The sequence below is a fragment of the Kwoniella shivajii genome, chromosome 1 (assembly GCF_035658355.1).
Source record: "Kwoniella shivajii chromosome 1, complete sequence".
Taxonomy (NCBI): domain Eukaryota; kingdom Fungi; phylum Basidiomycota; class Tremellomycetes; order Tremellales; family Cryptococcaceae; genus Kwoniella; species Kwoniella shivajii.
Window position 1 is genome coordinate 1,645,456 of NC_085908.1, and position 23,447 is coordinate 1,668,902.

General features: G+C 43.2%; 8 protein-coding genes across 8 annotated transcripts; 1 reads left to right on the top strand and 7 right to left on the bottom strand.

The window, feature by feature from the left end:
• Positions 1–161: 161 nt before the first annotated feature.
• IL334_000630 (uncharacterized protein) lies at positions 162–1,853 on the bottom strand (the record flags this gene model as incomplete). Its single annotated transcript, XM_062932396.1, has 6 exons — positions 162–387; positions 464–546; positions 692–1,027; positions 1,190–1,484; positions 1,595–1,713; positions 1,788–1,853. 6 exons carry the CDS (start codon positions 1,851–1,853, stop codon positions 162–164), a joined length of 1,125 nt encoding a protein of 374 aa, XP_062788447.1.
• A 516-nt stretch (positions 1,854–2,369) lies between these two features.
• On the bottom strand, positions 2,370–4,095 carry IL334_000631 (uncharacterized protein; the record flags this gene model as incomplete). The annotated part of the gene is made up of 10 exons (XM_062932397.1): positions 2,370–2,406; positions 2,463–2,561; positions 2,625–2,719; positions 2,812–2,994; positions 3,072–3,162; positions 3,226–3,280; positions 3,362–3,438; positions 3,500–3,594; positions 3,664–3,732; positions 3,799–4,095. The coding sequence occupies 10 exons, from the start codon at positions 4,093–4,095 to the stop codon at positions 2,370–2,372; spliced, it is 1,098 nt and encodes a 365-aa protein (XP_062788448.1).
• Positions 4,096–4,618: 523 nt separating this feature from the next.
• Positions 4,619–6,096, bottom strand: IL334_000632 (uncharacterized protein; the record flags this gene model as incomplete). The annotated part of the gene is made up of 11 exons (XM_062932398.1): positions 4,619–4,652; positions 4,711–4,809; positions 4,871–4,910; positions 4,992–5,049; positions 5,126–5,275; positions 5,368–5,452; positions 5,508–5,562; positions 5,626–5,702; positions 5,766–5,866; positions 5,934–6,002; positions 6,064–6,096. 11 exons carry the CDS (start codon positions 6,094–6,096, stop codon positions 4,619–4,621), a joined length of 801 nt encoding a protein of 266 aa, XP_062788449.1.
• Positions 6,097–6,914: 818 nt separating this feature from the next.
• On the top strand, positions 6,915–11,159 carry IL334_000633 (uncharacterized protein; the record flags this gene model as incomplete). Its single annotated transcript, XM_062932399.1, has 6 exons — positions 6,915–8,604; positions 8,664–8,993; positions 9,056–9,275; positions 9,336–9,630; positions 9,734–10,426; positions 10,518–11,159. The coding sequence occupies 6 exons, from the start codon at positions 6,915–6,917 to the stop codon at positions 11,157–11,159; spliced, it is 3,870 nt and encodes a 1,289-aa protein (XP_062788450.1).
• A 1,360-nt stretch (positions 11,160–12,519) lies between these two features.
• On the bottom strand, positions 12,520–13,413 carry IL334_000634 (uncharacterized protein; the record flags this gene model as incomplete). Its single annotated transcript, XM_062932400.1, has 2 exons — positions 12,520–13,183; positions 13,244–13,413. 2 exons carry the CDS (start codon positions 13,411–13,413, stop codon positions 12,520–12,522), a joined length of 834 nt encoding a protein of 277 aa, XP_062788451.1.
• Positions 13,414–13,740: 327 nt separating this feature from the next.
• Positions 13,741–15,561, bottom strand: IL334_000635 (uncharacterized protein; the record flags this gene model as incomplete). The annotated part of the gene is made up of 5 exons (XM_062932401.1): positions 13,741–13,866; positions 13,968–14,577; positions 14,669–14,994; positions 15,087–15,259; positions 15,387–15,561. 5 exons carry the CDS (start codon positions 15,559–15,561, stop codon positions 13,741–13,743), a joined length of 1,410 nt encoding a protein of 469 aa, XP_062788452.1.
• Positions 15,562–16,014: 453 nt separating this feature from the next.
• On the bottom strand, positions 16,015–17,182 carry IL334_000636 (uncharacterized protein; the record flags this gene model as incomplete). Its single annotated transcript, XM_062932402.1, has 7 exons — positions 16,015–16,129; positions 16,286–16,356; positions 16,431–16,505; positions 16,615–16,755; positions 16,821–16,856; positions 16,912–16,941; positions 17,003–17,182. The coding sequence occupies 7 exons, from the start codon at positions 17,180–17,182 to the stop codon at positions 16,015–16,017; spliced, it is 648 nt and encodes a 215-aa protein (XP_062788453.1).
• A 1,414-nt stretch (positions 17,183–18,596) lies between these two features.
• On the bottom strand, positions 18,597–20,968 carry IL334_000637 (uncharacterized protein; the record flags this gene model as incomplete). The annotated part of the gene is made up of 4 exons (XM_062932403.1): positions 18,597–19,256; positions 19,321–20,061; positions 20,125–20,522; positions 20,584–20,968. The coding sequence occupies 4 exons, from the start codon at positions 20,966–20,968 to the stop codon at positions 18,597–18,599; spliced, it is 2,184 nt and encodes a 727-aa protein (XP_062788454.1).
• Positions 20,969–23,447: the final 2,479 nt, after the last annotated feature.

A 23,447-nucleotide genomic window follows, 5' to 3' on the forward strand; every position in this document is an offset into this window, starting at 1 on the left:
GTGTTCGTCTCAGCTTTACATGATCTGATGTTTTAATTGACTATATGGACGTGTCAATAGTGTTGAATGGCTTTAAACAATATAGACAATTTTCATTTCATTAGGCTCATTAGGTTCCTTGGATGCATGAGATATACTACGATGTTTTGAGTCTCTGAAAACTAATCAACCAAAGCATCCATGATCATCTTAGCTAAAATAGTATCATTCTTCGCATCCAGCGGTTTTGTCTTGTAATCTTTACCGTTAATTATAGCATCATATATCAAAGGCAATTCCAATGTATATGGATCTACGTAAGTTGGTCTAACGACTTGTTCGGAGAAATCACCATTCGGAAGTTGTTTTTGAATGATCAGTTTGATCGGAAGTCCTTTTACGTATGGTCTAGATTCAACCATCAACGGAAATCAATAGATCATTCAATTCCCAAAAGGAGATAAGCCAAGAACTAGATACTTACGTGTCATATTGGATCTTGACCCGACTATCGTTCGTGTACACTTCTATGGAAGCATCGAATACTGCTACTTCGTCGATTCCCATCTAACCATATGATGTAGAATGGATTTCGTCAGCTTGTCTCTTATCTAGATATTGAAATCGCCTGATACGGCTCATCATTGAGGAATCGCAAGATCGACACAATTGAATAAGGGAGAAAAAAATGGTAAAGTCCATAAAAACCTACCTCATAATAAGCTTTGAATCCATCATATTTAAAGATGACATTCCACCACCAACTTTTACTTGAATCATCATCATTACTTCTCGAAGCGAATAAACATTTTTCAGGCATTCCAATGATATCTCTCATTGCAGATAAATCATGACTTGCTAAACTATGTAATAAACTCCATGAATGTGAATCCCGAGAATCGAGTTTTTTTCCAATGTTATTATCATCGGAACCCAAGTTTTCTTTCAGATTAGATTGGATTCTACCCAGTAATTCTTTAGTTGATGAAGGGGGATGATCTTTGAAGTATTTCTGATATTGACCTGATTGAGAAGTGAAGTAGTTGTTCTACGTCATAAGTGATATGATACAATCAGCTATATCCCTTTATGGGTTTGCCTCATTCCAGGAGGATAAAGTGTGAATGAACAACAACAAACGAAAGCATGATGCACCTTCCATCTCACGAATCTTATGAATAAGGAAAGGGATAAAAAGATCAAAACTCACATTGCCAATTATATCTCTTACCCTAACATATTTGATCTGTTTCCCTCTGATTTCCTCTTTTAATCTTTGTAAAGCAGTAGCGTATCTTCTCATATATCCCACGAATATCACAACTTTATTCCTCACTCTAGCTTCTTCAACTGCATCATACTCTGCTAAAGTTTGAGCCATCGGTTTCTCGATCATTATATGTTTACCTGCGTCTGCACATTGGATTATGTGTTCTGCGTGAAATTGATCTGCGGTAAGTATGAATACTAGGTCGATTGGGATTTCAGATGATAATAATTCAGATCTGCATTGCATTCCATTCCATTCCAAATTCAAATTGAGATTCGGATTCATTCGATCAGTAGAATCAGCTTTTCCTCTCCTCTCTTTGGCTTGGCTTATAAGCACACTCACACAGAAGTGAATGTATTAGATATCCCAAATCTGTTACTGCATAATTCTAATGATTGAACGGATATATCACATAGCGCTGTGATCTTGAACATATCAGAAGCCACAATCAGGTTTGGAATCTGTCAATCCATCATTATTCGATCAGCTTTCCAAGGAAACATTTCAGTATACATGGAGTTATGGGATCACTTACATGAGCTATCTGTGCGACCTCTCCACAACCTATAACGGCTACATTAAGTATTTTCGAAGTGGACATGACGAGCGAATATGAGATAACACGATTGTAAATGTGAATGTGAATAACAACGAAGATGTAGAAAAGGACTCTTTATCAAGTCAGCAGGGGGGCTCTTATATCTCAATATCACAAGATGTGTAAAAGTAAGAGAACTTTCCCCACCCCCCACCGTCTTTACCTTTTCGCTCAATTTGGACTGGGGTATATAAAGTGTCACAAGTGGACATCCTCCACTTTCGGTCCGATAAATGTCCGTGTTATCTCCTTCGGAATTCAAACTTTTGGCCGAACCGAATAATCGATCTTTAGAAAGGTCGAAATCAGACGACAAACCCGCTGGCTATGGATCTGTACTAGTTTGTGATGATGAGTATACGTGTCCAGTGATATGTCTGTCCCACCCCAAGAACGATAATTCAAGAACAGGCGATGATCGAGAATCGGGAATGGAAAGTGAGACGGTGTATATAATTTATGGAGAATACACCAATATCATGCATACGAACTTGAATTTGAACTTCATTGTAGTTGCAATCAAGCCTTCTTTCCACCATTCATATATTGTCTGCCTCTATCTCACGATTAATCACCTTCATCAAAATGTCATCCTCTACCAATGGTACTCACAAAGAAGTCAAAGTCCCTGCTGTATCCATCAATCTATTCGTTTCGTAAACTCCAAACAACCATTGAAGATCTCTAGCAACTCCGAACCAAGCATATTTGCTGAATTCCAATATCACATGATATGGTCAGCTATCACTCCGAATACCGGTATGTTTTACTCACACAACCCATTCTTGTTGATCTAGCCATTCCATCGTCTCTTGCATGAATGCGCTAACTTGATTCGTGGAAGGTTGAGGTGGGTTATCCGAGAACTCCTATAACCCAAGAACGATATATTATCAGTTTGTAATCATTAGTCTTATCCTGCTTTTTCCTTGAGTCGATGATTAGAGACATTGTAACGTACATGACATGCGAATTCAGAGAGGATCAAAGGTAATCCGAAATCTTTCTGAAAACTAGTAAGGGTATTTTTAAAGTATTCCACATTCGTATTGTACATATGAGCAGATACGTAATCTGGTTTATACTCGCAATCACCCCATCCATCTGAAGCTGAATTATCAGGACAGATAGCGTCGAACCAATCCTAAATCCCAGAATAACACATACGGTCAGATGTCGCGTAGAGGTAAAATGCCTTTCGGAGGAGGAAGAGGAACTTACTATGAGCCATTGTCTATTAGAAGCCATAACGGGAGAATGAATTTTTACGTTGGGATATTGTTGGTGGATTTGAACGATTTGGGTCTTCCAACTACACCAGGCAAAGAAATTCATGATTTATTCTTGAAGGGAGCATGGACGACAAAGCGCTCACACTTCAGCAGCTTCACTTGGCTCCATATACTGGGAAACAGTATCAGACTTATGGTCTATAATCACCGAAAAGGGTCCATCAGCGTCATACAACTTTGATTTGATGTTGATGACGATGTGCTTGAAATTCAACTTACCGGGCTCATTGTAGCCCATTACCTCCGTAAATCCCTCTTGAAAAGTATCGGAATTGTTCAAATAATTCGCACCGAATCTTCGTTCGTTTTCGCATCTTAGCACTAAAACGTGTCCTTCAATATGAAGTTACAACTTACATCATAGGGATAAATTCTCCTTCTACCTGCACTCCATCAGAAGTCAAAACACCTTGATTCCAGTTCTTGTTCCAATCAAACCACCAAGAGACCGTCTGAGAAGTTAAGGTCAACATGGACCTCTGCAGTCAGTGACAACATGGTATTTCTCAAGTGTAACTCACAGAATTTGGACTGAAGAATTGAGATACAGGAGCAGCATCTTTCTCTTGAGCTGGCCATCCTATACCTGCCTGTACGATATACAATGATCCAGTCAGCATGAGCGACCAGCGATGATACTTCGGAATGTGCCGTACCTTTCCAGCTGCTCTTGCTTCGTTGGATGCAGTGTTACTTGATGAAGCAGTGGTAGTCGTTGAGGTGGCGATCGTAGTTGATGACCCACTCATGGCCGATGTTACGGCAATACTCTGTACCGCCGCTAGTCTGTTCAAGCTCGTAGCATCATCGAGCGAAGAGGCGAACAAGCCATTCGGGTCAATGGTACTTGAAGGTTCGATACTCGAGCTGACCTTGCAGCTTCTCTTGTGTCGAGCGGCATTGATTGAACTTAGTAGCGAGAACGCAAGGACGATTTGCTGGGCCAGAAACATAATGATTGGAATTCAAAATTCGGTAAGGTGATTGGCTGACTTTAACGGATAAACAACGTGTATTTAACAGCATGTATATGAAGAAAATGCTGTAGGCAAAACGGTCATTTTTGTGACTTGAATCCAAAACAGGGAAATGAAATCAAAGGAGATAAAGCGAAATGATGTCAGAGCCGAATCGTAATATAAAGGAATTCATCAGGTTCCTTTATAGCACAGCGAGCTAGGGAAAGCAATGCTCCTTCCCTTCTCCTTTGGAAATGATAAGAATGCTGGAAATCCACCAAAGGAAGTGATGTCAACCTTTTATCTTGCCATTGGATCAAGCTGTGTCACGCCTCTTGAGATTGGCTGAGCAAAGTTGACATTCAGTGATTTGAAAGTGGCGATGAGAGTCTCAGAATTCTTATCATTCGTGCGAAGAGGCTGACCAGACAATGGAAGAAGCATATTCATAGAACCTTGTAGAGGAATGGTCCGTTGCCCTGTGCATACTGTACAATGCTGGGTTCATCAACTTGAATCAATCATGCCCGCCGTTGATGTACTGCCAACCCCTTTACGTTTCATCAGTCATCTTTCTTTCTCCTCCCCAAAAGGATGTAGGTCACTAACAAAGGTGTGATATCTCCCTTGGAATCCATGAGTCTATTCAATTCATTTACTCCATGTAAATGATACGAATCTCTACACGAACCAAACCATGAATATTTACTAAATATCGACAGAGGGGTTAACGCAATTCCATCTTCATCACATAGTATAGATACCTTACTGGATGTAAGGAGTTTCGTCCAACCATTTAGTCGTTTGACCTAATCAAAACAGAGGTCAATAGATCATTTCACTAAGTCACAGTTTCACTGTATTTCCTGCAAATGAGATCAACGATTTACCCATGAAATCATGAACTTGCTGTTGATTCTGCGGCCCAAGAACACCTGTCTCGAAACTCTATGTGTATTGAGCATATATCATCAGTAACTCACTAGTGATCCATGGGTAATCATGAAAGGAGCGTTTGACGCACATGCATTGCAAATTCAGTAACTATGATAGGCAGTCCAAATTCTTTCCAGTAACTATCGATGATCGAGACGAAAGATTCGAAAGTCGTTGTATAGACATGTACATTGATATAAGATGGTTTCGTTTCCGGTGGGATGAGTGAAAAGAACTCCTAAACAGCCATCAAAATAAATCAATACAATCACTACTTTTACTACAAAATTGGAATGGTAGTTGAGCAGATTGGAATTTACTCAAACTCACCTTCAACCAATTAACGTTCCCTGCTACTCCAGGAGAAACGAGCTTTTGGTCAGGCTCAGTGCGCCATCTTGACATTTGAATCCATCTGTTATTGAATGGATCAGTGTCTGACATTGGACTCGAATGCGACGATCATTTACGCTTGAACAGCTTGTTGTGGTGATCTGTTACTTCCTACGTTTTCATCTTGGTGATCTACATCCCTCAAAATCAGTATGTGACCTAAGATATGAGGGCATTCGAAGGTGATCATCTTACCAGGCTCGTTGAATCCCATGAGGAGCTTCCATCCTGGTTGAAGGCGATAACCGTCATTAATCAAATCAGGCGACCAGCTACAGCGCATTCACGGGATCAATAATCGTTCTCGTTCAAAGAAGAGATATACCACCACTCACACCATAGGTAGAAACTCTGCATTGATTTGCAAGTCATTCGAAGTTTCAGGTACAATTGGACTTGTCCAGTGTTTGCTCCAGTTCCAATGCCAAGTCAGTTTCTACATATAGCAACATCAATCACCCCGTACAACATAGATCGTCAATGGGCAATATACTGGAGCTCACCGAGCTTGGTTGGAAGAACTTTGCGACCGGGTCTGATGTTTTCTCTTGGGTTGGCCAGCTAATACCCGCCTATGAGGCGTTAGTATGACTGATCAGTCGAGTTTGCTTTCGAGTTTCGAGTTTTGCTTACCTTGCCTGGATTCTGACTATATTCGTTAGACATAATGACGGGTTTTATGTGTCCCGGTTCCGAAGCTCATTTTGTTGTGTTTTCTCCTATCTTATTTGGTCATCACTGAACATATCATTGGGTATAAAACCTTGTTCGCCGTGCATGTAAGGCGATGGTTTGTCCATCCTCCCGTACACGAAGCTGCAAGCACATGTAAGATTCGGAGACTCCGCTCGTGTGGAATGACGTGTAGTAACTTTTGTCACTACGAGTAGTTTGATCGTTATCAACTGGCTGGTGGTCATCGCCGCCGGTTACTTCGCTGTTTATGTCGGTGTATTTAAACTTATGTGACGTCCTTGAGCGGAATGAGCAACAGCAGCAGCAGCCACCGCGACAACGAGCAGAATCATTCCAGTTTGAAGATTGACGTATATACATATATATCAAGTACACAATCTGATCAACGACAGAACGAACTCATACCTACCGCACGAAAGCAGGAGCACACGATACAAGCATATTGACTTCTCACGGCATCTCGGCAGTCCGAGCGCTATATCGCACCACACACCCTCATTCCCAAAAACGCGTACCTTCTTACCCTTTATAAAGCCCCTATCTAGCCTTACAATAACAAGGAGTTGAAATATCGCTCACACTATACTTGCATACGAAGACTCGCGCAAGGGATATTGTCACAGGCATATATGGCCTGAATGCTCTAAGTAAGTTCACTTGTTGTTGCTGTGCAAGAGAGCGGTGGCGAGGATGACCTCAAATTACCCCGGCATCACCAACACGACTGACTTAAATCCCTTTGACCGTAAGAGCTAATTGTATGACTGGGACTTGTAGATCTCACCGAGATGGTATCACCTTCTCCAACATATGAAACATCTCCACCTCTCACATCACCACCCGCACCTTCCTTTCAATCTCAAGCTTCGTCATCGTCACATCCCATCAAATCCAGCTATCCACATCAACAACAGCAACAGCAAAACAGTAATTTACCCGTACCGCCTCCAGCGGACCGTCAACCACCTGCCAAAAATCGGAACCCTCATCATATCAACGGCGGTCAGAGATTGAACAAGATACTTCGCAAGGGCAAAGAGAGGGATAAGAGTACCCATAGTACTGGTGACATAGAGGAAGATTGGACCTTGGAAGGTATAACTCCACCTTCATCACACAATGCATCGGGAAACGGATCTACTTTGGGACCAAGGAGAACTAGTGCAGACACTGCAGACACTGCCAGGAGCTTAGAAAATGATGTCAATCTGAATCATGAGCGTCAGCCTATAGATATATCCCCTAAAGAAGATATGGAGAAGAAGGAGAAGAAATCGAAAGGACGAGGCATAGTGAAAAAGACATCTCGTTTATTCGCTCGTGATAAAGACAAAGATAAGGCATCAGAATATGATACTTCCAATGGTAATAATTTAGTGTCAAATGGTGGGAACTCGTTGAACCCTATTCCTGGAAGTAGACAACCATCTTATTCCTCTACCTATTCAAGTGATTCACAAACCACAACCGCAACTTCAATTCGAAGCAATAATCATTTCCCAACACTGAACCGACCAATCTCAAATCAATCAAGAGCTAGATCACCGAAAGATTATCAGACCCATGGACGTAGAGCATCACAAGATTCGAATATCTCCTGGAGAAGTAAATCTTTCAGATCAGGTTCATCACCTCAAGACTCATCTTCAAACGAGATAGGTGTACCTATACCTTCTAGACAAGGTTCCAACATGAGTGCTTCAGTTCCTGGCTTATCTAGAAACTCTCTGCCACAACCAGCAGGAGGTTCATCATCATCATCATCATCAAATCAACAACAAACTTCGAGAAGTCCGGAAACCACTTTCCCTTCAAGAATGTCAACTTGGTTCTCACACCTGCTACCGTCAACATCTTCGACAACTATCCAGGAAGGTTCCTCCATCTCTTCTCCTACATCCTCATCCGAATCTCCCCCACAGCTTCCTCCTTCTCCTCTCAGGAAACCACCTTCGGCAGCCGCTAGCTTCCTGAATGCAGCCAGACAAAGAGCTGTTGATGGAGTAAGGCATTTGTTGGATACAGAAGCTCAACCTGACAAGTGTCAAGATACTATCTGGGTAATGGGTGTTGGTCATCCGGGTTGGAGACCGAGTACGCCCAGTCGATCACCAAATACCGTGAACCTACCTGAAATATCAGATAACACCTCTGATCGAGCTTTCGAGGAAAGACGTGGTTCAGCGGAATCAGGTATTACTTCTCCTTCATCCCAAACTGAATTGGGGGCATTAAGACCTTCGGCATGGTCGAAGAAGCAGAAAGATCAACCGTCCTCAACAAATCCGTCAGTGACAACATCACCGCCGACAAAAGGGTTTTCCAATCTTTTCACCGCTTCGACACTGTCATTGTCCTTACCGGCATCTATGACAAGTGGATCACCGAGCAAAGAAGGAGGTACCAGTGTGGCCGATAGTCCTGGCAAGGTCAGAAATAACAAAAAGGATAAAGAGACACTCAAATGGCCTGACCAATGTGAGTTTCGCTTATGCCATGTTTCTGCAAGTATGCATGGCTGACATGTGTGATGATAGTTTATGATGATTTCCGATCAGTGGTATGGTGTACATACCGCTCACAATATGCTCCAATTCTATCATTACCAAATAACCTCCTTATACCATCGCCTGAAGCTTATTATTCAGCATTTGGTCCTCCAGCAGACTCATCATCGACACCGTCTGAGCCGATAGCCTTATCATCTGCAGCCACGGCAGCAGGTCTTTCAACGAGACCGTCTGGAACCGGATGGAGCTGGGCTCGATCGGAAGGAGGTCTGACTAGCGATGCAGGATGGGGATGTATGCTGAGAACCGGTCAAAGCATGCTAGCGAATGCGTTGGTACATCTTCATCTAGGCCGAGGTGAGTTACCATAGGAGATGTCAGTGATCTCGCACCCAAAGGCTTATCTCTTGATGGTACAGACTGGAGAGTTCCTCCCAAACCGTCTTCCCATCCAACGACGCCGTCAGACCTGGGCAATCTTCAAAGGTACACGGAGTACGCCAAGATAGTCTCATGGTTCATGGACGATCCCTCGCCTCTATGCCCCTTCAGCGTTCATCGAATGGCTTTGATTGGGAAAGAGCTTGGTAAAGAGGTAGGAGAGTGGTTCGGTCCCAGTACGGCGGCTGGAGCGCTAAAGTGAATACTCTCATTTATCTAATATGGATTGATCGACGAACTGACAATGATCATTCACAGAACCTTGACAAACTCATTTGGGGCATGTGGTTTGGCCGTATCAACTGCAACAGATAGTATAGTATATAAGAGCGAGGTCTATCAAGCTTCAAATTTACCGTCAAGAGGCTGGGAATCACCATTACCACCTCCCACGGACACAGAACGTAGAGGCGGCCGTGTATCAACGCCACGGAGGTCGTCCGCTTCAACAGGGAAAAGTGGAAATGTGTGGGGTGATAAAGCTGTGTTGGTGCTCGTGGGTATCAGATTGGGGCTGGATGGAGTAAATCCTATTTATTACGAGAGTATCAAAGTGTGTATCTCTTTCCCCATCGTATCTCGTACCTCAAGTAGCAGAAGTCCAACGTGGTCATTTTTTTTCGTCGTTTGATGTGCTGATCATATTTGATCTCTAGGCTCTGTTCACATTCCCTCAATCAGTAGGCATCGCAGGAGGCCGACCGTCATCTTCATACTACTTTGTCGGTTCTCAAGCAAACTCTCTATTTTACCTTGATCCCCATCTCACCCGTCCAGCCGTTCCACTCGAAATTCCGCCAGCTCCTGCTTCTTCGCCTTCCAACGCTGATAGTAACGAAAAAGCAATAGAAGAGGAGCCTGTCGTCGTTGACGCCTTGGAAGCTGGTATACAACCCAAAGCAATCAAATATAAACTTGATGTAGTGGATGTGGACGATATTTCAAGTGAAGAGTCAAGTGACGGCGACGTCTCTTCATCACCTTCAACGGGGGTCAATCGGAGGTACAAAACATCAAAACAGGCAAAAAGATTATCTGCTAAAGGAATTACTCCGACTCGACCTACATCCAAAATCGCTGAGAGCGAGGAGACACCCCGTGCTGCTACTGCTCCAAACGAAGCAGGACCATCCACCCCGCATTCAACATTACAACATCCACTCGACCCTCTCCCTGTGTCTGCTGAGATGTCATGGTGGGCCAATGCGTATCCAGATCAAGCATTGAAGACGTTCCACTGTGAGAAAGTTAAGAAGATGCCTTTGTCAGGTCTAGATCCGTCGATGTTACTTGGGTTCTTGGTCAGAAATGAGGAAGACTGGGAGGATTTCGTGGAGCGAGCTGGTAAAGTGAGTACCTATGTCTCCCCTTTTTCTCTTGCTTTCCATGATCAATGGCCTCGTGAAATGATCCTAGCTTATAATCATATTACAATTTCAGCTACCGCACAAGATTTTCTCTGTACAGGACGAACCTCCATCGTGGGATGCTGATTCAGATGCAGGACTAGAATCAGTCTCTGAACCTGGTGAACCTAGTTTGGACGATGAGGAGATTGAGAATGTACCCATAACTTCCAATCGACAGGATCACTCACCGACCACGGCATTTAGCAAAGATAGCGACGATATTGAGGATGAGGATGTCGATTTGATTTCTGCAAATACAACGGTAGGAGCAGTTGATATAGTACGTAAAACTCGTAAGATGGGTTTAGGAGACGACGAGGGAGATGAAGAAGAATGGACTGAAGGTGGTACGCCTCAAAGTCAAAGACCAGTTTTAGTTGAAAGACCTACACCGACCCCGACCTCTACGACTTCGAGACAAGCAAGTTGGCCCAAACCCAATTCCAGCTCTAATTCCAGCAGTACAGCTGCCAAGCCTTTACCACAAATGGAGAAGGTAGATTTATCCTCATCGAATGAAGGAAAGTCTTTCCCTGCATCGCCGCCAAACAAGGGAAATCCGAAAGACATGACGAAACGACCTTTATTAGAAGATCAAAGATATAGAACGGAAAGCTGGATAGATCCATCTCCTGTAAATGGTGAAGCTCCAAATGGTGATTCAATGTTGTAACAAAACCATAAAATCTGAAACTTATACGCAAACAAACGTGCATGTAGAATGTAAGAATGCCATTTACTCCTTGTCTTGCTAATGTGTTATGAAATATGATTATGAATGTAGTTTACAGTGGTGCTAGTATTTGATCATTCTCATTGATCATGCTAAATAACAACCTATTGAGCACGAATCTTCCCTGCTTTTTACGAAGTATCGCACGGATTTTTCCTTCATGTGTCTTCTTTTTGCCACGGCCCTCATAACCTCTCAAAGTGGGGGTATTCTGAGTATCTCTTCTTTCATCTTCCTTTCTTTCCATCTCAATCTAATTATCTAGCAGCGTCTACCAATGAGACATAAAAAGCCCAAGCATCCTATCACACCCTTCTCAGATCGTCTGGGGCTTTCGACAACCGTGGAAGTATCTCTATAATCCTGTAAAACAAACCAAAGTCGAAGTTTGCGAAGATTTGTTGGAGTACGGATCAGACGTAAGGAGATAGAAAGTGAAATAATCAAATATCCATCAATGTCTTTTCACTAGATTCGAAGGACTCTCGAAATTTGTGAAAGGGGAAAGCGATGCGAAGACGCCCTTCACACGGTCCATGACCATCTGTAAATGGTAGCTATATCAAATCCTTGGGACTATCTCATTTCTTCTTCATATCGTGGAATCATTGAAGGAGGCAGAAAAGCCCTTAGTCACATAGAATCATACGATTTTCTTCGAGCAAACGTCTATTCTATTAGGCACATATTTTGATGATTCCCCAGCGACCGTTAAGGCCTTTTGGACGAGAATGAGAGGACTCAAGCCTGCATGGCAAGCTGAAATCTTTCGATTGATCCTTTCCAAATCTTACATTGCAACTTTTGCTGATCGCGACATTCGCCCCGAAGAAGCAGATAAGGCCGGGGATGAGGAGCTTAGCTCCATCTTCTACGTAAAGAAAAGCTGGAATCATGTGATAGACAGCTTGAACCCATAAATATGTGACGTAAAGTTGGAAGAAATGTCATGTACTGATTTGTCTAATTTGCCGTCTCAGTACACATGGCATGCCCGAATGAGAAGACCAATGCCAAATCTAGTATATAAGGAGGTATCGAATCTATGGAAAAACACGATAGTGAATGACGAAGGACTATAAGGTGTGACAGGATGTACGGTGGAACTGATGATTGTCTCAGCGACATGTATAATAGAGGTAACTTAACAGGCTCTTTCTTCCTACTGAAGATGTAGCATCATTAAACGGAGATTTCTCGCTCGCGAGAGGCTTTCATGCTGGCATGGTACGATGTACAGATACATACCATTTCTGCTTCATGTTGTATACGGCACTACGCAAAAGTACGGCAGGATTGACTAGGACCCCTCAAACCAATCGTCTGAGGCGAATGCAACTGCGACTTCCCCCCACCTTTTCTTGAACGGTAAAAGGGTTTCCTCTGATTGCACTTCTCTCGGAGCACTATACATTTTACTCCTTGATCGCCAATCGTATCTTTCACGTCGGGTGATCGTTCCATATGCAGGCTGATCAAAGCAGGTTTCTAAAATCCTCAATTTCCAAGCCCGTTTCAACTGTTCCATTTTGCCTTGAAATTCTTCGACATGATAAGCTGTTTTAGCCATACTGAAACTATCTGCGTTCATCTTCCTCAGAGCATCAGCTCCCATTGATCTATCATCTTTGTGTGAAGCCCAAATCAACAGATCCCAAGGTCTTTCATTCGCTAATAAGTACAACCTATCCTTGACCACCTCCATGATCTTCTCGTTACAATCGTACAATTCACAAATGTCATAAAGGGTCTTGGTATCTTCCCAAGAAGTATCAATTTGAACATACTTCGGACCGTAAATTAGAGCGAGAAAAGTTTCGACTACCTTTGCGTTTGCGTCCACATCAATTTTTGACATCGTGTTGACGATACCGTTCACCTTTTCTGAGATGTTCTCATCTTGTAAAGTGGTGCAAATGTCTGGTTTTCGTTCGGGGAGATCTTCCATGTCCTTGAAGAGGCCGCTGCAGAACGACAATTATCACCACTGGAATACAGTATAGCTTGATATGTCTATTACTCACGATTTATCAGCGAGCAATTCTCGAAAGACTGTAAAATCCACTTTATCGCAAGACATAATATGCAAGTTTCCTGTCTTGTATTGGGGGTGGAAACCTGCACCTGCACAGGGGGGGTTGTCCGAAAAAACGTTCGATTTGACTGTTGTGTGATCAAAATTGTCGCCTGACATGATGTCAAGATTGAAGGAATCAGTAAAAGGTATGGGAGAATTGAAAGAATGTAACTGTCATGTACATTAATCATTTCCGCTTCATGACTCGTGATTTGCTCATGAGGTAAATTTTACGCTTCATCAATGTCTTGGAGGAGGAGCACGCATAACCGGTTAGCAATGGAATGTGACATCAAAAGCTGTACATGAACACGTGAAGTTATACATACAAGATTAAAGTTGATCATGTTTGAGATCTGGCTACAAAAAAAAAGGTCAAAGTAAAGATAGGGTTGTAACGATGGTCGGGTAGAAACCAAGGAAGTCTATGGGTATGAGGAATTATTATGCTTTGAGCTTTTTCACCTTTGATTTCTTCGCTTTTGGCTGTTTCTTCCTTCTTTCAACACATTTAGGACAGATCCAATTTCCTTCAGGCGTCTTGTCGAGGTTTAGACATGCAAGGTGATACTATAGATAATGAGTATCAGCATGAAGTCGAAATGTGAACAAGAATGTTATTTAACAAAGCATCTGATGTGGAATTCCAAGGCGGGTGGCGATAAACTCACCCATTCAATTTCACAGTCGTCATCATCACAGCCTATCATTTCACCATAACTGACTTGTCTACAAGTACAGTATACTTGTGAATCTAATTCTTCGCCAAAGACTACATTTTCATGTTCTGCCGTATCGACCACAGTAGTTTGATTAGTTTTCTTGGTCGTCGAACTTGTTGTTCTCTTCGGTGCAGGTTTCTCTTCTTGATCTAAATCACTATCATCTTCTTCATCTTCGTCGTTACGTGCTCGTTTGGTTATTCTTCCTTTATGTTTAACATTAACACTTGCAGGTGTATGCGTTTGAGTTTGAGCTTGGTGACTACTTGCACCAGAAACACCATTGTTTCCTTCTCTACTTCCCATTTCCAATCCCAATCCACTATCTTTTCTTTCTACCAAAGAATCAGTAGATGGTGTAGGTTGCATTCCGATCCCACTTTTTTTGGGATTAGGATTTTCATCTCGCGATTCATCATCTGATCCATCATCTTGTTCTGCTTTACGTGCCCTGCTAGCAGCGGCGGCGAGTTGTCGAGCAGTACGAGGCTCAGCGGGTTTGTTGGTGAATGCGGACGTAGATGCAATTGATTCAGTGGGTGACTGGGCTCGAGCAACACTACGCAAACGGAATTCTTATCAGCACGTCTTTTACTGTCACTTCAGGCAGAACTTTGCGATTGAGTTAGGAAGAGGATAGAAAGACATACGCTTTCCTTCTCTTTGCAACTTTCTTCTTTTCTTTTTCACCTCCTCCAACACTTGAAACCTCATCATCATCTCTAGTGACCAATTGTTGTACTCTGCTCTTCTTCTTTTTGGTAGGAGTATCTCCTATTCTTCCTTCGTTTGAGGGTCCAGCATCCTTTCCTGCATTTCTGAAAGGTGAATTAGCAGCTCTTTGGAGTCGACGAGAGTTCACAACTGGTTGATGGAATGGTAAAGTAAGAGTCTGAGTATAGGGTGATGGTGGTGATGGATTAAGCAAGGTCGAAGCGGCGAGTAGGTTTGATATATGTTTCTGATGTGACATTATCTATCATTTCCACGCGAACATGATGTCAACCGTTAGCCTTTGTATATCTCCAAACATAGTCTGTTCGGCTGAAAATCGGAGACTCGACTCACACCATCACAAGCACCACCGGCAACTCTGATTTTATCGTCTCCACCTAATTTATACCTGGCAGCTTCTTCTGCTATCTCTTGAAGCAGTTCGAACCTGTCTTCGGGATCAATCTCGGGATCTTGGATCCAGTTGATCAACTTATATAGTTTCTTTTCCAAGCTCATAAGCGTAGCTATCGCAGAAGAAATGGATGCGTCAATTTGATTTGATCTTCACTGTAACGAAAGAAGTGGGTAAGGGTGGGAGGAGTATGATGTTTGTGACGATACGATATACAGCGAGATATCCCCTGGACTCACAATATAATACAGCGCCAAGCTCATTGAGATCACTATATACTCTCGTTAACTCAGGAGGAATTTGATCGAGCGTATCCATGATATCTTGGATGACAAGTAGATCCTGAGCGTCATTAGCTGTAGGTGGAGGAGGTGAAGGAGATGGAGGCGCGATGACTGATAATTTTGGCGGCATTTTGACGTTACTGAGAACGTATATGTGCGGCTGGGAAAAGAATTTGTCTTGACAATAGGACGTCAAGATGCAAGCAGCGGACGGTCACTGGTTTTTCCTGACCCTAATGATATGGAGCAGGAGGAAGCTTGCAAAGATGGAGGTCAACAATTGTAAACCATCCCAGAAGGTAGAAGGTGGGTTCGGATATCATTGCCGCTTGGTAAAAAGCTATGATGTTTGGGGAGTTACGTAATATTTGCTGTATGACGTGTTATTCTTTTCGCTGGTTTCAGTGCATCTGATATCAAGAGAGATAAGATAACGTAGATGTTCTGGGTAGCTGGGCAGAAAGGTACATGATTCTTGGAATTCTCTGTTAATTTTTCTGCAATACAAAGTTCAAAGTCAAGGGCCCCCCCTGCTTTCCTCTTCTCGACGTCATACAAATCTTCATCATGCACATGTTCAATCTTAATAACCCATCGGCGCTCCCATGCCCATACCATATCCACCCATTCCAGCTCCCATACCGCCCATCATACCGCCTGGCATAGCTCCCATTCCCATCCCGTAGTCGCCAAAGAGACTATCCATTGCGCGTCAGGTCAAAATCGTTCCAAGGAAGCATGGTGAGGACAAGGCTGAGATTGAAAGTAACGTCGCTCACCCGCCTGGAGGATACCTTGGCATCTAAGTGTACCAAGGTGTACGATACATCAGCTGTTGAATCCATGGAGCATACCAAGTAGAGGTGTAAGGGGAAGGGATACCAACTCCGTATGCTCCTGATCCAAGTCCACCACCCAACATTCCCTGATATCGTTCCAAGTATGAACGACCAGCTTGCAATAAGTATCTTCTCGTTGATAATATCAAAGAATACTCACATAACTACCCATACCACCCATACCCATTCCTCCCATCATCATAGGGTTCATGCCCATGCCCATACCACCCATGCCCTGTGGAAAAGACCAGTGTATCAGCTGATGGAAACTTACGGATCATCCTGATACGACTCAGTGAAAATCCCGTAAAGATGAGAGGATGATGTCAGCAAGATAAGCGAACCATCATTGGGTTCATTCCCATGCCTCCCATTCCCATACCACCCATCCCCATGCCTCCCATTCCCATACCACCCATCCCCATACCGCCCATCCCCATACCACCCATTCCCATGCCTCCCATGCCTCCCATCCCCATGCCGCTCTGCGAAGTTGTACAAATGTCAGCGTCAATCTTTACATATCATCATTGTTATTATCGGTACTCACCATCATAGGATCCATCATGCCCATTCCACCACCACCCTTTTGTGATATCCATCAACACATAACGGTTCGTTTAGCTTGGAAAGGGACTTACCATCATCATAGGATTCATGCCCATTCCACCCTTTCGGCAGAGAAAATGAGCTCTTATACTGTCTTTGCTTATGATTCGTGGTCAAACTTACCATCATTGGATTCATTCCCATACCACCCATACCCATACCACCCATGCCCATACCTCCTCCACCCTGATACGCATAAACAGGGTAATAGCCCAAGTGGTAATAAGGACAATCGTAAAAGGAGCGTTCAATGGATGATTTCATTATATCAGCTTTAGTTCTGTTTTTGGGATATCGAGTCATTGCGAATATTGGTATTGGAAACAAGCGAAGGTCGTAGAGTATAATTAAAAACAACACAGAAGACGAATGGTAGATGGAAGGGGAAGACGACTATATATACGTTGAAGCCTGGGGAGGAAAAAATATGAGAATTGCGGATGTTCATAAGAAGGTTGGAATTCATAAAGATGGTACGCAATCAAGTGACATACTCCATCATAGGAGCGAAGTACAAAGTATGTCAAATGATGGAGTCATATGGAATTGGGGATTTCGAAATACCATGAAACCTAGAAACACGAAAAACGAGACGAAAATGAATCATCAATTGTCAAAAGAGCACGTACCATCATCATCATACTCATTGGGTCCATTATCAGCGACCCCAAGTGGTCACTGTATCCGAATGTGAATCAAGCGGGAACGTCCAAGCTTCTGTGTCGGTCTCTAAGCGGCAAATATAGATAGCTTGCCGCAGTTGTCGTTGCAGCTATTGCTTAAGTTAAGAAAGAAACTATGTGGTGTTTTATGAGAGGTGAATCAAAGCGATATATAGTATTCAAATGTTTGAGGTGGAAAAGATTTCGAGACAATGGTGTAGAATGAGGTCAAGACGAGGCGATCTGTGTTTTGACAGTAATTACGGGGAAACTTATGAATTCTTGATTGTTGATGTGTGTGTTCGATGAAGTTGATTGTGTGTGATGAGACTGATAAAGAACCCTTTTCCCTTACCAGTAATCTCATGAACATATGATATATATATATATACATATAATAGTTCTTCATCTTCTTTTGCCGCTTCTCTCACAGGGCTTCATGGTCTAAGAATCATTTTGAATACTATGCAGGATGAACAAAGGAATGGATACCCCGTTACACGTCATGCTTGCTCTCAAATTGCCCCGCCTCAACTTGGTCATCCATCTTCCCCTTCTCCTTTGATAGGTCATGACATATCTTTGTACTGGTAAGAGGACCTTTGACAGGTTACAGAAGGCCGGAATAGGGAAAGGCGATAATCGAGCATTGCGCGTCTCATGATCAGGTTTCGCGACGATTCGCTGCATATCATTAGAAAACGACCTGCATGCATGATTGATACTTGGATACATCTAATGTTCGTTTAATATCATGAGTTTTCGTGTATCATATGCGTACAAAATAAGAGGGAAAAATGCTTGTATTGATTGATTGAAGTGGAAATTGATACGTTACGTTCTAATGCGAGGAAATCGAGGGTTCGAGACGAACATCTTACGTCCTGATCTTATCAATCACCTCTCATGTTGATATCAACTATAAGTTAAGAGGTTCTCAATTCCAGTAGAAGAAGATAGGAAGAGAATGTTGATCAAAATTATACACTATGAATTGTGTCGTGATTGTTCGATGAAATTATGAAGTTTTAAAAGTTATAAATGAAATATGACGTCTATCCATATCTTGGAAACATGGGGCTCGACCATTCACTCCTTGATCCCCACTGGTTGAGCATTCTTTCGTTGACGGGTGTTATTGCCATTCCTGCTGGCGTATGATATCCAGCTCCATTGTAGTCGTGTGAAGTTTGCCCATTTGATCCCATACCAGGAGTAGAAGTTGTACTGATGTTGGTGTTGAGACCCAGGCCGATCATTGCTGGATTATGTGATCCATAAAGCGAAGGATTCTTCCATGTAGCTTCACTCGGGATATAACTGAATCCTGGTGGACCAGCGTTGGCGAATTGCGCTGGTTCAGGAAAGGCGTGTGTAGGTGACCAGGCAACGGGCATTTGATAAGTATCGTACATGCCTGGTCCATAGGAGTGCACAGACTGTCCAGGATGTGCAATAGGTATTGGAGGGTACTGATATGCGTTGGTAGGGTAAGCGGTCTGAGGACTGTTGTTGGCATCGTACATGGTCACATCCTCGTACAGGTATGACGGAGTGGTCGCTGATGGAGGGACAGGATAAGCGGTAGAAGCGTAAGGGGGATTTTGATACGAGTAGGGGAATGATTGGGGTTCTTGATATCGTAAGATGGCCTTGCGTGGTGCTCCATCTGCTCCGGGATGAGGTGCAGCAGCAAGAGAGTAAAACATCATATGCTATTAGAAGTGAGTGTTAGCGGCTGTCTATAAACACATATGCTCTGAGAATAGAAATGCTCACCTCCGGTGGTACATGTTGTAGTTGAGCTTGATTCTCGTAAGGGGCTAATAGTGCTCTCCCTCCATTCCACTCGGCCGGTATAGAGGAGAACATGGGTACATCTCCTGTATCGGGGGAAGGCTGCTGAGACATCAAGCCCACAGATGTAGGAAGTGTATGTCCAACTGATCCTCTCCTTCCGTACGTACCGCTTTTCTGAGGGACTAACCTGCCTTGTTGTCTACTGAGAGAACTTGATCGATTTGATGATGACGTCCCGAAGGCTTGTTCAGCAGTGGCTGGTCTCGCACTGACAACGGAGAGGGTGGGTTGAAGATGCTGTGTCGATTGAAGTGGTTGGGTGAAGCCCGCTTTGCGAGATGGCATGCGTAGTGATTCGTATATCGCAGCCGAGGATTCAGGATCATGCATCGAAGCGTCGACTGCAGACCTTTTCCTGGCATGTTCGCATCCGGGAGGGAAAGCATAACCAGCACTGTGATGTGGCGGTTGTATCCTAGGCGGAGAAGCGGATCGAGCGCGATACATCGATGGTATAGGGTCAAACAAGGTGGGAGTGTTGATTGTCGTGGTACTGAGAGGTGATTTTCCAGCGGAAACTCGACGGATGTGTCGTCCGAGAGCACTAGATGGAGCTCGAGAGGTCATGAACCCATCCAGTAAGTTCTTCCATCTTTGATACTCCTCCACTGGTACACCGAGCTGATAATTCAATCCACCAAGGAATTCAGATTCCATTTTCTGCGTTGAGTCAGATTTCAGCATAAGAGGAGATGAAGTAATATCTCGAAGAACAACACTCACGTTAATATCTGGTAAAGACATCCCCGCTAATTCTGCCCACGTTGCGTTCGTATATGTATTATCGTCTAAATACTTATTGCCCAACATCAATCCAGCTATGAACGGTCTTTGTTCACTGCCCGGTGTGGAGAAGAAGGTATTCCTCATTTTCAGGCGGTAAACATATAATAGGGCGACGATAGTCACACTATGAGATACAGATGTAAGAGTGAGCATGCGAGAAACGAATTTGCTGAATTGCGGTGATGGTTGTACCATCAATGTTGATATTCGGGAAGAGGAGGCATGCGCTACATCGAATGGGTCGTTCGGTATTGGGGAGCTCGAAAGTGGTGATGAAGGAGGAAGTTGCGGAGATGGTGAGAATTCACCGTACCAAAGCCATACCACCATTTGAGCTGAAAAGACGTGATCAGCCATACGTACGAATTGAACGGAAAAAGAAAGGGAGCGACTTACCTACATACGTAGCTAACGGGGTTTGAAAGGCTGATGCCGCCGCCATCGATCCTGCTTTTGCCATATTCATATCCATCTTGATCTTTTTCCTTACTGGTAGTATTATTGGGGAAGAAGGGGGAGAGATAATGTTTGACGAAGTAGTTCGCTTACCACCTTTTCTAGGTGATTTTGAACGTGGGTTTTCCTGAGTGACTGAGCTGAAGATTCGTTCGGGTGGTATTCCGTGGAAAAGAGAATCGGTAGGGGAATCCAGTATTGTCTCTTGATCACTCACCGATCCGTCGTTGATCGAACGTTGGTCAAAGTGTAACGTCGGAGGGGTTGAGAGAAGCGTAAATGGTGACGAGGAAGAAGGAAAAGAAGATCGGAAATCGTGACACATCAGGAAGGAAGAGGTGATATTATCGATAGCTCGATGCAGTTGGTTGGATGATACTCAATGGTTAAACCAGCTGTTATTGAATACGTGTTTATTTGAAAAAAATCTGGTGGCAAATTCGATGCGTGTTATATACCTTTTCGACGATGTCAACAAGCTCAATACTGCTTCATGGGGGCGCAATCAGCGGAAGCCGATGACGGTGCGACAATGTAGATCCAGAGTATGTAGGCTTGAAACTTCGAGAGAAGAACAGTCCTATATCGGGGATAAGAATCTCTCCTCTCTGTCTTGAGAGGTTAAAGCACGAGTGAGGTCTCTGCGTATTGATAATCAAATCCAAGAGGAATCCACGAAGCGGGAAGAAGATGGATATTGTCAGAGACAGCTTCTGATAACCTGTTTGACACAAACATGATGAGTCAGTTACAAAAGTCAGCGAGTTTAAACTGATTGGGATGGTGTGTGTGTGTATGACAGATGTAGGTAGTTTGAGAGCTGATAGCGAGATGACGAGATAATGAATTGAACAGGATAATAAAAGGGGACGTCGAAGTGATTTGATTTGATTTGATCTGATGGGAGTGGCAAAATAACAACAACAAAAGTACACGACCAAGTGACGTGTAACATTGATGCACTACATTCACCCGCATCGCCCTCCACTTGCGCGAAGGTAAGACATAGTTCCATAACAAACGCTAAATTCGTTCAAGCCGCGTAAACAGCCAATGTTGAATTGAATCTTATATGAGAGCGTCGAGGCATTCGAGTATTTCACAATTTTTCACGGCAGGTGACTTGGACTTGAACAGACATTGACTCACCTGTTGCTAAACTAGTATCACTATATCACCTGTTGCTAAACTAGTATCACTATATGACCCAGCTCCCGGAAAAAGATCTAATTGAACCCGTTTTTTGATAACAACGCAGTCTCGATTTTGGAAGAGTTTACTGTTTGAGAATTTGAGCTAACCTCGATGGACAAGTGTATGAATGTTCCAAGGGGGTGAATTAGCACGAATCGAGTCGAATCGATTCGAATATAAGTAGATGTCACGAAGTTGAATGAAATGGAGAAGTGGAAGTAGCGAGTAAATTGAGGAAAGGTCGATATATATATATAGTTCAACTTGCGTATTGGTGATATACGGTCACACGATGTTTTGCGGGTATCGCTTTGTGATGGTGATCGAATAAAAGGTGAAAGAGGGGTTCTGATTTGAGACAGGTTCTCGAGGTTGAAAGGGGCAAGAACGATTGATTGGGAAGTTGGAGTTGCTTTAGCACCCGGTAAGATCGCACTTATCGCAGTCGAAAATGGGGGTATCACGCTACTGAAAAAGGGAATTTAGTTGGTGTGATGGTCCGTCGATCGTATTTGATGATCAATGCCAAATATTTCTCGTCGGTTTGGTTGATTAACTGATTAGACAATTTGATGATTGATCGGCGTGTGCTGATGTAGAAGTGAGCCCGTTGGAATGGAAGATTGTTTCAGAGAACTTCCTTCGAACCCTTCGATTCTTCCCTTGGCAGTGTCCGAGATTTCTCCCTTTAGTGAATTGATGAATGAGATTCAAGCTAACACAGATACAGCCTGTCCTGTGCGTAGCAATAGACCGGTAGTGAGGGTAATGTTTCGTGATGATCCGTTCCACGATATAATTCGGATCTCTGATTTTCTATCCTGTGTATTTGATTGTATGGGAATTGACTGTCCTTAGACCCCTGAAACAGAACTTTGAGCGTCTTTGTTTGCTGTCCAATGTTGGAGATCCAAGTTGTATATGTAACTCTGAGATCGTGCCTTGACGTTGACTCAATCAATTGATGGAAGCGGTGAGTGATGCGGTGTGTGCGATGTTTCGGATCTTGATTGTAACGAAAGATGTGTTTTTCTATTGTTGTGTATGTCTGTGATGTGTGGCGTTGATACTGTATGTTGCCTGACAACCGAATTATGGATATGGAGATAACGAGAATCACGGATCAAACGAAAACGGAGGGGTATATACCGATGGATGATCTTACAACTGATTCAGGTGTATTTGTTTATGAGTAAGTTGGAATTGCGGTTGGACTATATATACGCCTTATCGACAATGTGTTGAAATTGGTTTTAAGATTATTCCGTTTGACTTTTTCTCAGTGGCGTTGTATGTGTGACTGTGCGAAGGTACGATTGATATGATGATGGACTTTCTAGTAGTTGGATGGGCGCATGCACAAGGGAAGAGCAAGGCAAAAGGGGTTTATTATCCTCGATGTATTGCAACCTAATTATGGAGACTCGTGTGAGGGAAAGGGAATTTGTGAGAAGGAGTAAATGGACCAAAGGAGTAGTATCGATTGACGTTGTGGATAATCTGAGGGATGAGACAAGAAGATCAAAGATCAATCAACTAAACTTCCTTTCCAAACTTCTTTTTCAACAATAGACGTATGGTTCTCGGTTTGCGGATTGATGGATATTTTG